Genomic DNA, 16,985 nt, shown 5'->3' with positions numbered 1-16,985 from the left:
GGGTGGCTGTTAATTTCAGTACTTTAATGATGTAAAAATAAATTGTAATAAATTTACACTGTCGTGATATATTAGTTCTATTTATCTTATCTTGATTAATGTTTTTCAAATCTGCATTAACTTTAAGTGATCTAATTACAAGATATATTTATTGATCACTAGATTTTATAATGTATAGCTTTGTGTTTAATATAAACTTAAGCAGGACTGAAGCACAAGAGTTGATTTTAAGAAAACTTTCTCGTTCTGTAATGAACTATTGCCACAGCCCCTCAGTCTTTAATACTTCTAAATCGAATTTATTCTGAAGAATGTACTTCAATTTGTCATTTTTACAAGGCACCCTTTAAACTGCTTTGTCATCAAAATTCCCCAAAATTCCACTGTCACAACCAAAATGATGTCTTTGTCTTCTCGGGCCCTTTTACGTCTTACAGCACAGAATGGTGTTTTTATGCCTTTGTGCCAGCGATGGCCAGTAAAGTTTTTTTGGGTTGTCCCTCCATTTTTCCGTTATCGCAAAAGTGATTTATCAGTAATGCCTTAAGGGAATTTCTTCAAGTTTAGTACAAACATTCACTTGGACTCAAGAATGAGCAGATTATATTTTGGTGGTCAAGGTCACATTCCTTTTTGCATTGTGATGACAATATCTCGAGAACACTTTGAAGGAATTCTTATAATTTGGCACAGATTCAAGGACTTAAGGATATCTGATTAGATGTTGGTAGCCATAGGTCAAAGGTCAAGGTCACAGTGACCTCACATTCATGTTAATGTGATGTGTCGGGACTGCCCTAAGGGGATTTTATTACATCTGACACAATTTGCTTGGACTGATTAGATTAGAATTTGGTGGTCTAAGGGCAAGGTCACTCCAAATTTTATAACACGGGAACACCTCAAGGGAAAATAATTTGGCACACAAGTTAACTTGGACTCACTGATTAACTAATTCGATTTCTGTGTGAAAAGGTCAAGGTCGCAGTGGTCTCAAAACACATGTGTTTCACCTCTTGAGTAAATGCTTAAAACCTAAAAAATGTTTCCCCCCTTTCTTTTCTTTAACCAGATGCAACGTGGACAGTAAAGTATCCCGAGTGGCATGGCTCAATCGAACCACCATTCTGTTCGCAGGAACTGAGAAGTGGTCCCTGGACCCCCGCGTCATCCTGATGGAAAACACAGCCGTCACAGAGTACAGCATCAAGATCCAAAATGTAGACATCCACGACGAGGGGCCCTACGTCTGCTCCATCCTCACAAACAAGAAACCAAAGTCCACAAAAGTGCATCTCATTGTTCAAGGTAAGACGCTGCTACCTTCCCAGGGACTGTATTCAGCTGTGAGAGATGAGAGCTAGAACTGTGGTGTACTGGGAATCATTTGAAATCCCAAGCTCTTCTTGTGTGGATCTGACAAGTAAAAAGCTTTGAGTCGAATCAAATAAGAAATCTGGGCTCTTCTGTTTTAGGATGCTGTGATTAGATGGAATTCAGCGAGTGTTAGACCTGGAGATGAAACCGGGATTCAATCTCGATTTAATTTCAGATTGCTGATAGATATTGATTTAGGGCACAGTACACTGAAAAATGTCCTGGCCCAGTTTCTTTGCAAAGTTCTACTCGATCAATTGTCCACCCTGAGACTTGTCTGATGAAGTCATTTTCTTTCATGGTGAGTTTCCACAAACAATAAGCAGCACCACAGGTCAACATCTTATAGCTGCCCTAATCGGACAATTAACAATTTGATTAAATAGTTATCTAAAAAAGAACACAAAGAGAATACTCTGATATTAAGAGAAGGCTGCTGACAAACCCCTGAGTGAAACTTCTGACATTTAGAAATAAGTTGAGAAAAAACTTCTTTGAGAATAATTATTCCTTTTATCTTATAAAAGACAAAGCAACACGGAGATCTCATCGGAAATAATTGACATGAACTTCACAAAAAATTCACTTTCATAAAATCGTAATTAACAATGTTTTTGGTCTCACTGTAGAATTCATAATGATATCTCATCAACTGCGATTGATGCCAAGAAACACACGACCATGTTTGACCAGTTGTCAAAGAATAGACGACTGTTCCCATCAATTTAATATGTCCTTTTCTTTCTCCATTGGATAACCCAACTATCTCCATACTTCAAAACCAGACTTAAAATCATAAAGAGCCACAATATCTGCATAACAGGAAAAGACAATTGTTTCAAAGAGCTTTTAATGTGATTATCGCAAATAATGTACAGCCTGCAATTGTATACCACCGTTTGTGTGCATGCAGCTGTAGAAATGTGTGAAAACGTTTTCTGCACACAGATATAATTTGAAAGTATAAAAAGTTTTCCTCGCTTAAGAAATATTGTGATAATCAGAGGTTAGTATCAAATCTAGGCTTACAGGGCTCCAGACTAACTTTTTACATTGGTTGCACTTAACCTTTTCATTTAGGTGTACCAGCACATCATTTAGGTGCACCCAGAATGTTTCATTGCAATTTAGCCTTGATATGAAAGAAATTCTAAGAGAACTAAAGCTGTAAACTGAAAAAGGAAAGCTCATTATTAAAAATATTAAGGTAGGCCTGCCACAATAACACATTTTGTCGGACGATATTTTCTTTGAGTATTGAACTTAATTCTAAAGAATATTCAGTCTGACATTTGAACTTGAGTTAAAAAATATATATCCTAAATTATTAAAACTTTAATAAAATAAACCGCAGACAACCAAAAAAATTAATATAATGGACAAATAAAATAGACTCTCTGGCTCTATTAACAAAAAATGTTCTTTGATAAATAATAAACATTTGGCACAGGATCTGTTAACAGCTCGGTAAACCGCATGGTTATGATTTACGTGAGCTTTTAGCTTTGTATTGTATCAGTATTCCAACGTTTTCTCTACATACAGACAATCACATTTATTCAGTAATTAATCACTAGTGCCAGATCATGAAACCGGATCGCTCTGGTCACTTCTGGCTGTGCGCGTCTTGTCTTCAGTGTAGCAGAGAGTGTGCACAAAGGACTGTTTTTCAATGTGTTAAAATACCCGTCTCACAAACTCTGGAGCGAATCAAAGAAATACAAAGTAAATGTCAGTACTGTTCAGTTTCTAATAACTTGTGATGAGTGTTGGAGTTTATAGTTTACTACTTCTCATTTTGTATTGGTGGACTTTTTGTCACCACTGTTAGACAAACCGCTGTTAAGTTCACTGGAGTACTGAACCCAGAATGCAGGACGGACTCAAAAAGGCAGTTCAACAGTTTATTGGCAAACTGAGAATAGTAGCGAGGATCAAACAGTGGGCAGGGAGAACAGCGGAGGAGTGGAAGTGAGGGGTCCAGTGGCTCAGTAAACAGGAGAGAGGTATAGTGAAGGCGTCTGACAGTAGACAGGTAGCAGGTGGTAGATGATCAGTTGGCAGACTGGCAGGCGGGGATGGCCCTGAACACAGGGGAAAAAGACGTTAGGTAAGGACAAAAAGCACAGTACAATTTCAGGATAGTCAGACGTAGATACCACAGTAGTGGAGGGAACGATCTAGCGAAGACTGTGAGGAAGGCCAGGGTTACAGTACTGCAGGAGCTGATTAGGTGATGAGCGTCAGTCGTGCCAGCTGCCAGAGCTCATGAGCAGGAAAGCCATGCCCACATCACACACACAGACACACATGGAAAGGTTGGAGGAGAGGTGGAGACCACGACAACCGCCTTGTTTACATTAACAAACTTTTCTCTGGCATCTCCTCTTCACTGTCCGTGTGTCAGTGTGTGGGTGAGTGTAAACTCCGCAGAGGAGATGAGATGAGGAAGCGACACGACTCGATCAAATACAGAGACCCACCAGCTAAATGTGCGACCAAGGAAATGTCCTCTTCTGCCCCAACTGAACAACCTAGTTTGAATTTGTCTGATGGTCAGTGGCCATCGTACTAAAATTTGAGCGTGTAACCTGTAGCTCGTAACTTAACTTCACCTCACTGTCAGAAATATTCCTGCATAATTTGTCATTTACACATGCACACAATATTTATACAGCTACAAAACAGTTTTACACAGACACTAAAAACAAGAAAAACGTTTCCCAACTTATAAAAAAAAATACTTTAGTTGGTATAAATCAAAGTTATATGGAGCGACGCCGGCGAGCTAGTTCTGGCAGGCAACTCGAGCTGCACTGTTTCAATCGTGTGACACTCATCATGTGACATACATCATGTGACACACTTCATGTGACATACATCATGTGACATACATCATGTGACATACTTCACTCGCCACTACCATCTACAGTACTCATCCACCTCATTAGGCGGTCTATTTAAGCAGAGGGAATTCCCATCCCTCTCTCTGCTTCCTAACTACTACGCAGTATCACAGACAATTGTCTCAGCGTTCCAGCATACTTACTTATGAGATTGTTATCCTACCTCCTGGTTCTGTCGATCGCCATGTCTCTTGCCATCTCTGATTCTGAGTTTGAGGCTCAGTCCTCAGAGGAAGACGTCGGACTCAATCCCGAAACCCAGGTTCCCTCCGTCGAGGTTCAATCCGAGAAGGATTCACACACCAACGTCGGCGAAGCTCCGCGTCACCCGCAAAGCGTCGCCGGGTGGCCCATTCACCGCATTTTGGAAGAATTGTATGTTCGTAAGATTTCAGTTCCAGCTGGCCTCAACCACGAGAAACTCTTCGATTACCTTTTGACTCAAGATAATCCGACCGATGACGCACACCATAATCACCGATAATCCAGTCAGCGCTCCTCCAAAAGGTAAAGGCAAAGCTCCAGCAAAGAAGCGCGGTGCTCCACCATCCTCTCTTAAAACCGCAGACAATATACCATCAAAAAGCAGAAGACACCAGAACACGGTCCATCCCGAAGCATCCATCCTGTCCACTCTACGAGAAATGAAATCGTCTCTAAACGTTATAAATACAAGAATTCAAACTTTAGAAGTAAACGTCGCCTTCCCATGGGCAATGCAAATAATCCGGACCATCCTCGGCTACTTCCTGGCCGGCGCAGGCGTGCGTACTTCCGACTGACGTCACACCTCAAAGGACATTGGGAACTGCAGTTCCAGCCCCAACCGTGGGCACCAGGTTCTTCCTCCAGCAGCAGCAATTTCTGATTCCCTCAGGAACCACATTCTAACAGGTAATCTGTCACATCATTCTGCATACACTTATAAACAGGGAGGAGAGAAGAATTAAATAAACAAATAAATAAAAGGGGTACACTCAGTGAGTAAATGATGCCACTCCCATTTTGTTGTTTGTTTTGGCAGGCCATGATGTTAATCTTGTGAAGATAATATTATCTAGGTTCGGAAACTGCTGATAAGAGATACGTGGATTGCGGGGAGTTTTCCGTTGTTTTAAAAGACAGCGACCCCAGACTGTCAAAAACACTAACCTTGGCTGAATTCAACGTTGCCTTCGGTGTCTTCAGAGACACTATATGTGAGGTTTATCCACTACGCAGAGAGGAACTTGATACCTATTTAGCCATTATTTCAGAAAACGTCTCATCATCGACCTCTCAGCTCCTCACAATTCTACAATTCCCAGTATAAACAGCCTAATTCCCAAAGAACCCTTTTCTTTATTCTACCCTTCCATCAACAACGCAATACAGATGATTAAGTTAGCAGGTGTCGGTGCATGGCTAGGAAAGGCCGACATTACCGATGCCTTCAAAGTCCTTCCACTTCACCCCTCTCAATGGCACCTTTTTTGTATTAAATGGAATTCAAAGTTTTATTATTCCGTCAAATTGACATTCGGTTGCCGCAGTAGCCCCTCCATTTTTAACACTCTCTCAGAAGCACAATTTCCTAGTCATAGACTTTCCCTCATCACCACCAGCTCGCAACATCTCTGCAATTAGGAACCTTTTCAGCGAGTTAGGTGTTCCTCTCTCAGAAGAGAAAACAATAGGCCCGTCCACCCACCTGGATTTTCTCGGTATAACCCTTGACAGCTTACTCATGCAGGCATCTCTGCCACAAGAAAAAATTGTCTCGCATCAGAGCAGCTATTAAATTCCGGTCGACTAATGCCATTATCACTAAAAGAGATCTTTTATCTCTGTTAGGCCACCCGAATTTCGCGATGCGCATAATTCCACATGGTCGCTCGTTCATATCCCGCCTAATAGAATTGGCTTATTCCGTCCAAAATCTAAATGATCTGGTGGTTCTAGATGAAGGTTGTCAAGCAGATCTGCGCTTCTGGTCCTTGTTATGCGAAGAATGGAATGGTATTTCATTCTTTTATAATGACTTTGTGGAATCTTCAGATTCCATCCAGTTCTTTACCGATGCCGCCCCCTTCTGTTGGTTTTGGGGGATTTTATAATAACGAATGGTTCGCAGATGTCTGGCCAACTGAAATCCATTGCCTCAATGACGAATCCAAATCCACAGCCCTTTATGAGCTCTACCTCATCGTGGTTTGCACTCTATGGGGAAAAAAGTTGGGCTAGGAAACAAATTACCGTATTCTGTGACAATGCAGCAACGGTAGAAATCATCAATAAGGGCCGCTCAAAAACACTCAAACGGATAGATTTAGTCAAGGCACTCTAATTTACATTGCAAAAAATAATACTTCTTTCTGCCCCTTCTCTTCCATGACAAAATTTCTGCATCACCGCTTCCAAACCCATCGATTGGCACCTCTCTTCACCATCGATGGCCGCAAACCCATGACGAGATCCTGGTTTTCTACTATGCTTCATGATCTGGTCCGGAGCTGTGGCCTACCACCCGAACATTACTCTCCTCACTCATTAAGAATTGGTGCAGCGACGACTGCAGCTCTACATCTGCCTGCCGCCACTCTTAAATCCCTGGGCCGCTGGTCATCCTCTGCATACCAATGCTACGTCAGGTTCCAAAAGATCATGAGTTCCTGCCCCCTTGAGCCTGAATAATGTGTATATCTGTTCCGATGTAAAATCCTATTCATTGCAAATCTGGTGGTTGCTGGGTTTAGAACATTCGATCCGCTGGTTATTCACTGTTACATGCTTCCGAGGATCCACATTCACATGGTAGTACATTCCCCTCTAACCTCATGCAGTGTCACTAAGTAGTATATTCTCCCGCAGGCCAATGCGCCAAAGGAGAATGGCCACGCCGCGGCGGCGAATGGCGCACATAACAGTTTTCACTAGGTAGTATATTCTCCCGCAGGCCAATGCGCCAAAGGAGAATGGCCACGCCGCGGCGGCGAATGGCGCACATAACAGTTTTCACTAGGTAGTATATTCTCCCGCAGGCCAATGCGCCAACGGAGAATGGCCACACCGCGGCGGTGAATGGCGCACATAACAGTTTTCACTAGGTAGTATATTCTCCCGCAGGCCAATGCGCCTACGGAGAATGGCCACACGGCAGCGGTGAATGGCGCACATAACAGTTTCACTAGGTAGTATATTCTCCCGCAGGCCAATGCGCCTACGGAGAATAGCCACATCGCGGCGGTGAATGGCGCACATAACAGAGTTCACTAGGTAGTATATTCTCCCGCAGGCCAATGCGCCTACGGAGAATGGCCACACTGGCGGTGAATGGCGCACATAACAGTTTTCACTAGGTAGTATATTCTCCCGCAGGCCAATGCGCCTACGGAGAATGGCCACACCGCGGCGGTGAATGGCGCACATATCAGTCTCACTAGGTAGTATATTCTCCCGCAGGCCAATGCGCCTACGGAGAATGGCCACACCTGGCGGTGAATGGCGCACATAACAGTTTTCACTAGGTAGTATATTCTCCCGGAGGCCAATGCACCAACGGAGAATGGCCACCCGGCGGTGAATGGGACATACGTCTCACTGGTAGATATTCTCCCGCAGGCAATCGCCAACGGAGAATGGCCGCGCCGCGGCGAATGGCGCACATAACAGTGTTCACTAGGTAGTATATTCTCCCGCAGGCCAATGCGCCTACGGAGAATGGCCACACCGCGGCGGTGAATGGCACACACATAGCAGATACCGATCCAACCGTCAGGCTCCGAATTTGCACAGTTTTGGGGGGTTACAGTATTAGCTCATCACTCCCATCATTCCTGTGTATCATATGGGGGAGTGATTAAGTCGGAGCCTAGACGCCAAACACTAAACCTGTTCTACTGTTGAATAAACAAACATTCAAACGTGAGTTGTCTGACTGAACTAATGTTGTAATATTACTTGTTAAATTTAATGTGAAATAACCTTATTAATTTGTGTTTCACCAAGTCGGGCCAACAATTTTTCTTATTTGAGTGCAAACTCTAAACGTACAAAACATTTATACAGCTACAAAACTTGAGGTGATTTCAAACTGCAGGCTGTGAGATGTTCTGTGGATATTATTTCACAAGCTCAAAACAATACTAACCATTGTTATATTAGCTTTCCATAAAAGATGGATAGCTAATATCCGAATAGCTACCTAAATAACACAACTGCCAGAAAACAACTTCTCATGGTTTTCGAAGTCTCTTTATGTCAGGAGTCACTGACACTCACAAAGTGGTTACTCAGTCAGGACGTGGGGCGTGCGGGGGGGCGGCTAGCTCTCACAACTGACAAGGTGAACACAGTAATGTACCAGTAATGAGAATGATGAATGTTTCATGGATACGACCTTGGAAGTTGATGCCACATCTCCCACATCTTACTCATCTCTACATTATGAGTCAATATATTGATTACAGTGACATTTACATAATTACATGTCTCAAAATAGTACAGCTGCACTGATACAATGTTCATGCTTTGTTGAAGCATACACTTTTTCTGGTTTTGTGAAGGTATTGGTCACGAAATGTGATCTGATATTCCTCTGAGTCACAACACAATGTGCTCAAGATAATGACACAAAAACATGTATAATCTTTTGGGTCTTTTTGAAAACAGCCATTAAAAGTTCAAAGTGTTGGTGGACCAATAACAACCCCATGGATTTGAAAATGATCGAGACATCCAATGGCAACAACCATACCTCCTACAAAGCTGCTTCAGTCCTGACATATTCTTCAGATGTCCGGAGTGCCTGACTTCCTGAGCTCATTCCATAGCGTCTCTACTAGGTTAAGGTCTGGGCTCTGACTGGGCCACTCACATTTACTTTGATGTTTAAGGTCATTGTCTCACTGCATCACCCAGCTTCCATTAGGCTTCAGCTGACCAACAGCCACCCTGACATTATCCTGTAGGCACAGTAACTACACCCACTCGATTGACAGGCAGTCTGTCTGAGTAACTCCACTCTATTCACCCTTTACAGCTTTGTACTTGTTCATAACTGTAACAAAAAAATATGATGACGAAAATATGTTTTAAGACAAAATTTCACTCAGTTTTACTGCTACTGTAAAATACATTTACAATATATTTATTATATTCATTCAACAACACTTGGAAATGAAAGAATTTGAAATCTGAACAAAATACAATGGATAAATATATTGAAATGTATGCATACTACATACCATACAACATTTGTTAGCTCTCCAATGTGTTGAATTTAAATTTTGTTAAGATTCAGTTTGGAATTGAGCGTCCATTGGCAGAAAATAAAGATGCTTCAATTTGAAAAGATGTAAAGTGACGTTTCTAACAATGCAGGGGAAGACAGATATTCCCACGGAAGCTTGTTACACACTTGTTTTTATGCCATTACATGGTGGAGAGTGGAATATGGGTGAAAAGAGAGAGAGTCCCAGGATAGTAATTCTTTCATGCTGCCTTTTATGTTGTATTTCTGTATGGCTTCTGTCTGTGAGCATAATCCATAATGATAGTTGCTATGACATTAATGTCGCAGAGTTTGGGATATTTATGCAGGCAGTCCTGCTGTTTAATTGAGTAGAGGGACAGCCATGCAGTGAAATCGCATTCCCCATGCTGGCACTCATTTTAGGCCCAACTGTGGTGTAATGCTGCGTTGACATGATTATACATATGTCACTGCATACATGATGATATACAACATACAGTTTCTGCCACATGTCGAACTATGTGAGAGTTTTTCTGTTGTGAGCACATTTTGTAGGAAGGCCCACAGATGTATGTCCCATTCTGGACTGATAGGTGAATGAATACAATGAAAGGCAAAGACAGATCAGGTCAGTCCGTGGGGAATGTTAGTGGTTCCTTTCGTCCCTGTGGGTGTTCTCCTCTCCAGCACTTCAGAAATGGAGATTGGTGCTGAACCTGTACACAGAGAAGGACTCTGGAGGCTAACATCAATCAGAACAGTGACCTTGTCAGCTGATACCCTGAGGAATACAGGGCATCTGCTCCCATGGTGACTGCTCACAGGGACATGACTTACTGCAGTTAAGCCACACTACAAGAAAGAATAATATCTTGGAGTGCTTTACAATGCATGGTGTAAGGATTAGAAGAAAAGAGACCTGAACCCTTATAACATCAACCTCAAGCGGTTCCATTGTAACTACCACTTCAATAACTTCACTTCTTTCCCTATGATCAGCATTTGCTGTTTCTCTCTAATAGATTATCTCTATATTACGGACACAGCTTTGTCTTAAGCATAACTGCCACTTGTGCTGGGACACGACATAGTTGCACTTTTGTGCATTCAATACTTGTATTGAACAAGATGTTTTATAGTATAATATGTACATTTTATAGTTCTCATTAGACAAATGGCTCCAATCTACAGTAAATAGTTAATTCTGGTAAATCAATTCAATTTGAAAGGCTTAAACCGATATGTCACCCAAGGTGGAAGTAGATTATACTTTTCTGTTCTATGACACCAGTTTCAGGAATAAACCTTGCTGTTGTTACCACCATTACAAGAAATAACCTGCTGAAATCCCTCGCTATATCAACAGCACGAGTCAACATCTTTAGCCAACCGGACAAACTCAATTTTGGTTGTCATTTCATTTTTGTCCCCTGACTTTTTTGCGCCTCAGCTGGCCTGTAAACAGCTGAATTGCCTCCCCCTCTTTACTGCATGCTGGTTCGAACTCTCAGCACATCAAGCACACACAGCGTTCTCCCCACGCAGTCTGCTCATCCATTGGGCTATAATGCTTTTCATGATGAGACACCGAGCAGGCCACTGGAGGGGGAGCTGGAATTTTGCCTGTGGTTGTGGATTTATCCCAACTTTGATTTGCCTGCATGAAGCCAGTTACAAAAAAGAAGACATATGCTTTAAATGCTGACGTTTAATTTTTCAATTACATGTGAATTTTCCATCTTATTGCTTCACATATGTTCAATATAAAGGATCACATTCAATGTGGTGTCTTCTATAATTTTGTGTCATGTAAACACATTAAATGACTGATTTCATTTAATAAAACTAACTGAAAAGAGGTATGAAAAGTATTTGACGCGGTTTGCATTTGTTGTGTGCATGTGTGTGTATTTATTGTTTTGTGCCATTGCTTCATTGTAGGGCTGATGGCATTATGTTGGAGTCATGGAGTCATGTGGTTCTCATAGCCACACAGGGACCTGCTCCTAGCTATGCTTGAGTTCCTTGGGATAGCTCAGGTCAAGTATGTAAATCGAACCAAAAGAGCATGGCACATCCAGAGGAAATACTTAGCAGATCATTTAGTGGTCTGTTAGATTCCTCTCTCAACTTACCGTTTCTTTTTTTTTTCTGTAAAAAAGTTCGTAAAAATGTACTAATTAATTTAAATGTACAGAACAAAATCACCGTGAGGTAGGGCCTATTCCACACATATGTAGGCTAAATACAAATAAAATATTGCTGCACATGGTCAGAATAGACACCATAGGTCCATATAATATCAACCATATATGGGAGAAACTCTATATTTTCTCGTTTGGGCATGGCTCGTGACAGTGCTACAGTTCTAGTTTAATTGCTTTTGGACTGTAGCCCATACTTTTGTTGTGTGTTTGATCGTTACATAATTTACTTACATTTTTTTCCAAGACTGTTGACTAAGGAATGGGAGAGTACATATTGATATCCCTGGTATAGAATTATGTTCAATAGATACCCACCCAATCTCCATATCCCTGACCATCGACCCCACCATTGCTTGAAGCTGGGCAGCCCAGTAATATAATTTTAGATTAGGTAGACCTCCCTTCTCCTTTGTAGCTATCAATATCTTCAACCAGACTCTTGGTCTCCTGTTTTGCCAAATCAATTTTGATATTCGTTTTTTCAGCAACCTAATTGTGGATTGTGATACGGACTAGGGATAGGGAGGTATTGAAATAAGGAAAGGAGACTGGGTAGAATGTTCATTCTAACTGACTCTATCCTGCCAAAACGTAACAGGGGTAGCACATCCCATCTGCTTAAATCCTCATTAATTTCTTTAATCAGTCTGCTGTAGTTTGAGGAAAATTGTTGTGTAGGCTGTGGTGTAAGGACAACAGCCTGATACCTAAATCCCTGCCTGAATCTCCCGAAAGAGACCAAATCATCTAATTTGAGAAGGCCATTCACCAACTATCAACATGGCTTCATATTAGTTTGTATTGACCTTATGACCTGACATCCCACTATATCATTCAGACTATCCAGGAGGGCAAGGGCAGAGGCCAAGGTTTTTTTCTAAAAATAATATGCTTCAGGTTTCTAATCATGAAAAAAATACAACTTGACATTGCAACTTTAATCCTAAAAGCGAAGGCAATTTCCAACCAAGTACTCCTTAAAAGTGTTGCTGTCCTTGTTGAAGCGCACACACACAGACTTCTAAGGACACAGTCCATCTTAAATGAAATGTCCTCACTCTGCTAAAGACACTATATTAAATATTACGACTTAAACACGTTTTTTAAGGGTATTGCTCATATTCTTACCATAGTATTTAATTTACAAACATTTGATTTAGGGAGCAGCAGCATATTCATGCCCAAGGTAGCCTTTCTATATTTAGGGACTGTTTAAACTCTAAGTCTAGAAATGTTTTCTTAAGGACCCCAGCATCAGATATTTTGCTTATTCACTATTGACACAGCAAGTTACATTTGTTTTTTTAAATGTGCAGCAAGCCTTAGTTGTTACCATGGAAACTTCACACCTGGGCTGGAAATCGTATGCCATTGGAGAAGCTTTAATTTCAATTTAATGCTACGTGAGCTAATATCATAGATTACCTCACCTTCAAGAAGAGAAGCGGTATCACTGAGATCAGCTTGTTCACATTCTGGTTGGAATGAAAACCTGCAGATTCTGCCCACCATGCTACAGTTTCCTACCCCAGCTAATGTTTTCCTTGATTCCTATGATGACTGAGCTCCTCTCTCCTTCTACATCTGTATGCATCTCATTAGTACATGTTAATAACTCAACTTGTTAGATGTATTTTTCCAGAAAACTGTGCTTTGGACCGAATCAATGCCATCACATGCACTCACCTATAGTCAAAGGTTGACCATACATGATGTGAGCTACTTTGTTCATTTGGCCCCATGATGCTGTAGCCTACCTGAAAGTCAAAGGAAATAATTACATGGTTTAGTTGTAAAGAGGTGTGTGTGTGTGTCTTGGCAACTTCAGCAAAATGGCTAATTCTAGCTGACTTGCCTCTGCATCCCACATTAGCAGCATGGCTGCTTGAACCTTTTGAACACTAAAACATACAGGGGACATTGGGGACATGTACAGTAGCTATTAGCTCACTCACCAGAAAACTTGCCTGCGTAACGTTGTCCATCAGAATGGGGTCTTGTGAAAGCTGCTTGCTGGACACCAAACTCAGCTGAAGAGCAAAGATCATTTGTCAACTCATCCAGTTTAGTTGCATCTTTCCCTCTGTAATGATGCTTTTTTTTCCACTGTGACCAGGCACCTGTTAGGGTTTGTTTTGGTTGGACCCCAAAGCAGAGACTGGAAACAGACTTGGAACGAAGGCAGAGTTTATTATATGGATAAGCAGAGATGGCAGGCTGTGGAGGCAGGGTGCTGGCTGGGATGTCCACAGGAAGGCACGAACACGGGACAACAAAAACGCAGAAGAGCAGCAAGGCACACGGGAGGGCTGCGTAGCAAAAGGGAAAAAACGCAGATTAGTACTCATAAGATACAAGCTCAGAAACCGAGGAAAAAAACATGAGGCTGCGCTACCGAACGAGACGGAATTATCTGGCGGAGTAGTGGAGTCAAGACCAGGCTTTTATGGAGAGGTTGATGAGTGAGTGAGAACAGGTGTGCCTTGTCTGCTGCAGCGGGGAAGCCAGCCACACCCCCTGCCACACACACGACCTGCAGGGGAAGAACAGAAAGGGAAGGGGGAGAGAGAGAGAAAACCAAAACAACCAAAACACAGAATCATCACAGTACCCCCCCTCAAGGGACGCCTCCTGGCGGCCTACCAGGCTTGTCCGGGTACCGAGAATAAAAGTCATGGAGTCGGAACACATGCAGGACAAGCAGATCAGCAGTCCCGAGGGCGGAAGGCAGTCTTGGCAGGGGGATGAAATGCACCGCCTTCGAAAAGCGGTTGACTACGGTCAGGATAACCGTGTTGCCTTCCGAAGGAGGCAGGCCAGTGACGAAATCCACAGCGATGTGGGACCAAGGCCGGTGAGGAATAGGCAGGGGACGGAGCAGACCGGCAGGAGCCTGATGAGAAGCCTTGCTGCGGGCGCAGACAGAACAGGCGGATACGAACAGCTTGGTATCTGCCGACATGGAGGGCCACCAGAAGCATTGCTGCAGGAGGGCCAGAGTCCGGTGAAACCCACAATGGCAGGAAATCCTGGACGCGTGTCCCCACTGGAGGACTGGAGACCTGGCAGATAAAGGAACAAACAGCCGGTCGGGCGGACACCCTTGAGGGACTGGCTGATCCTGCTGGGCCCCCTGGACCACTCCCTCAATCTCCCACCCAGCTGCTCCCACCACACAGGAGGATGGCAGGATGGTACCTCCCGACGAATCCTCCACAGGAGGGGCAAACTGACGGGACAAGGCATCTGGCTTGACATTCCTGGAGCCCGGTCGGTAGGTGAGTGTGAAGTTAAAACGGCCCAGGAACAAAGCCCACCGAGCCTGGCGCGAGTTAAGCCTGCGAGCAGAGCGGAGGTAAGATAAGTTTTTATGTTCCGACCAGACTATAAATGGGCCCTCCAGCCAGTGCCTCCATTCTTGCAGGGCTAAAACGACCGCTAGCAGCTCCCGATTCCCCACATCATAATTATTCTCCGCTGGGGAGAGCTGGTGGGAGAAGAAAGCACATGGATGCTGCTTCTGGTTAGAGGTGGTTCGCTGTGAGAGGACTGCCCCAACACCGGAGTCAGAGGCATCAACCTCCCCCACGAACTGAGCTGAAGGGTCAGGGTGAATCAACACAGGGGCAGAGGAAAACAAAAACTTCAATTTGGAAAACGCAGCCTCGGCTGCAGGTGACCACCCGAAAGGGATTTTCACAGATGTTAGCTTGGTAAGTGGTGTGGCAACTCTGCTATAGTCACGGATAAACCTACGGTAGAAATTGGCAAATCCCAGAAACCTCTGAAGTTGCTTCCTTGATGTAGGAGTGGGCCATTCGGCCACTGCCTTAACCTTGGCAGGGTCGGTCTTAATTTGCCCTTTCTCCACAATAAACCCCAAAAAACTAACAGATGAAACATGAAAATTGCATTTCTCAGCCTTAACATACAGTCTGTTTTCTAATAGTCTTTTCAAAACTAGTTTTACATGTTGTACATGTTCACGAAGGTTACGGGAGAAAATCTAAATATCGTTGAGATAAACGAAAACAAACCTATTCAGCATATCCCGCAGAACATCGATGAGGGCCTGAAAAACTGCAGGTGCATTAGTGAGGCCGAAAGGCATGACCAAGTACTCAAAGTGTCCTAGGGGAGTGTTAAAACCCGTCTTCCATTCATCCCCCTCCTGATTCTAACCAGATGGTAGGCGTTGCGGAGGTCCAATTTAGAAAAATGGTTGCTTGAAGAGGGGCCGAAGGATGAGTCTATGAGTGGGAGGGATATTTCTTTTCACGGTGATATCGTTCAACCCTCGATAGTCTATGCAGGGCGGCGATTTATCCTTCTTGTCAACAAAAAGAAACCTGCCCCCAGTGGTGAGGAAGAGGGCCGAATGAGACCGGTAGCCAGAGAGTCAGAGATATATGCCTCCATGGCCTCCCTTTCAGGCTTGGATAAATTATACAGTTTACTGGACGGATAGGGGGCGCCAGGGAGCAAATCGATCCCACAATCATAGGGTCGGTGAGGGGGAAGAGACAAGGCACGGTGTTTACTAAATACCTCCTGGAGGTCATGATACTCGGAGGGGACTGAGGTGAGATCAACCGGTTTGGGTGGCAACGGTGTGGTTGCTAACGTGGAAGGAATGGTGGCATGCAAACAGTGGGAGTGACAAAAAAGGCTCCAGTTGGTGATGGAGGAGGTCGACCAGTCTATGTGAGGATTGTGGAGTTTGAGCCAGGGGAGACCTAACACAAGAGGAGAAACAGGAGGTGGGATGATGTAAAGAGATATTGTTTCATGATGGTTCCCGGAAAGTCGTAGTGACACTGGGACTGTACGGTGAGTGACACGGGCTAGGAGCCTCCCATCGAGGGCAAACACATTCTTTGGTTCCGGTAGGGGCTCAGAAGGAAGTCTTGACTGGGAAATGTAATCAGCGTCAATGAAATTGTCATCCGCACCGCCGTCAACAAGGACCAACAGAGGTAGAGAGACCTGAGACCACGAAAACAGTACCTGTTAGTTGCAGGCGAGGAGGAGACGAAATAACTGAGGAATGGCTCACCAACGCTCCTCCTGTGGCTGATGAGCCTGCCCTAGTGGGCTCTCCGGTGACCGTCCTGGCCACAGTAAATACAGAGCTTCTGGAGGTGACGACGCTGACGTTCGGTCGGTGTGAGCCTCATCCCTCCCAGCTGCATGGGTTCCTCGGAGCAGAGGGGTGAAGAGGCTGTCCGCGGAGGAATCACGCAGGAGGATGGTGGAAGAAGA

The 16,985-nt window shown here is 43.6% G+C and overlaps 1 protein-coding gene across 3 annotated transcripts in view; it reads left to right on the top strand.

The window, feature by feature from the left end:
- The window catches only part of opcml (opioid binding protein/cell adhesion molecule-like), a 324,664-nt gene that overhangs the window by 227,713 nt on the left and 79,966 nt on the right, over positions 1–16,985 (top strand). For all 3 annotated transcript variants that reach the window (XM_035178053.2, XM_035178054.2, XM_035178052.2), the window contains one exon: positions 1,073–1,308. In XM_035178053.2, coding sequence (XP_035033944.1) covers positions 1,073–1,308 — 236 coding nt within the window. The remainder of the gene's footprint in view (positions 1–1,072; positions 1,309–16,985) is intronic.

The sequence above is a fragment of the Hippoglossus stenolepis genome, chromosome 15 (assembly GCF_022539355.2).
Source record: "Hippoglossus stenolepis isolate QCI-W04-F060 chromosome 15, HSTE1.2, whole genome shotgun sequence".
NCBI lineage: Eukaryota > Metazoa > Chordata > Actinopteri > Pleuronectiformes > Pleuronectidae > Hippoglossus > Hippoglossus stenolepis.
This window is presented reverse-complemented; position numbering and strand designations above follow the sequence as displayed.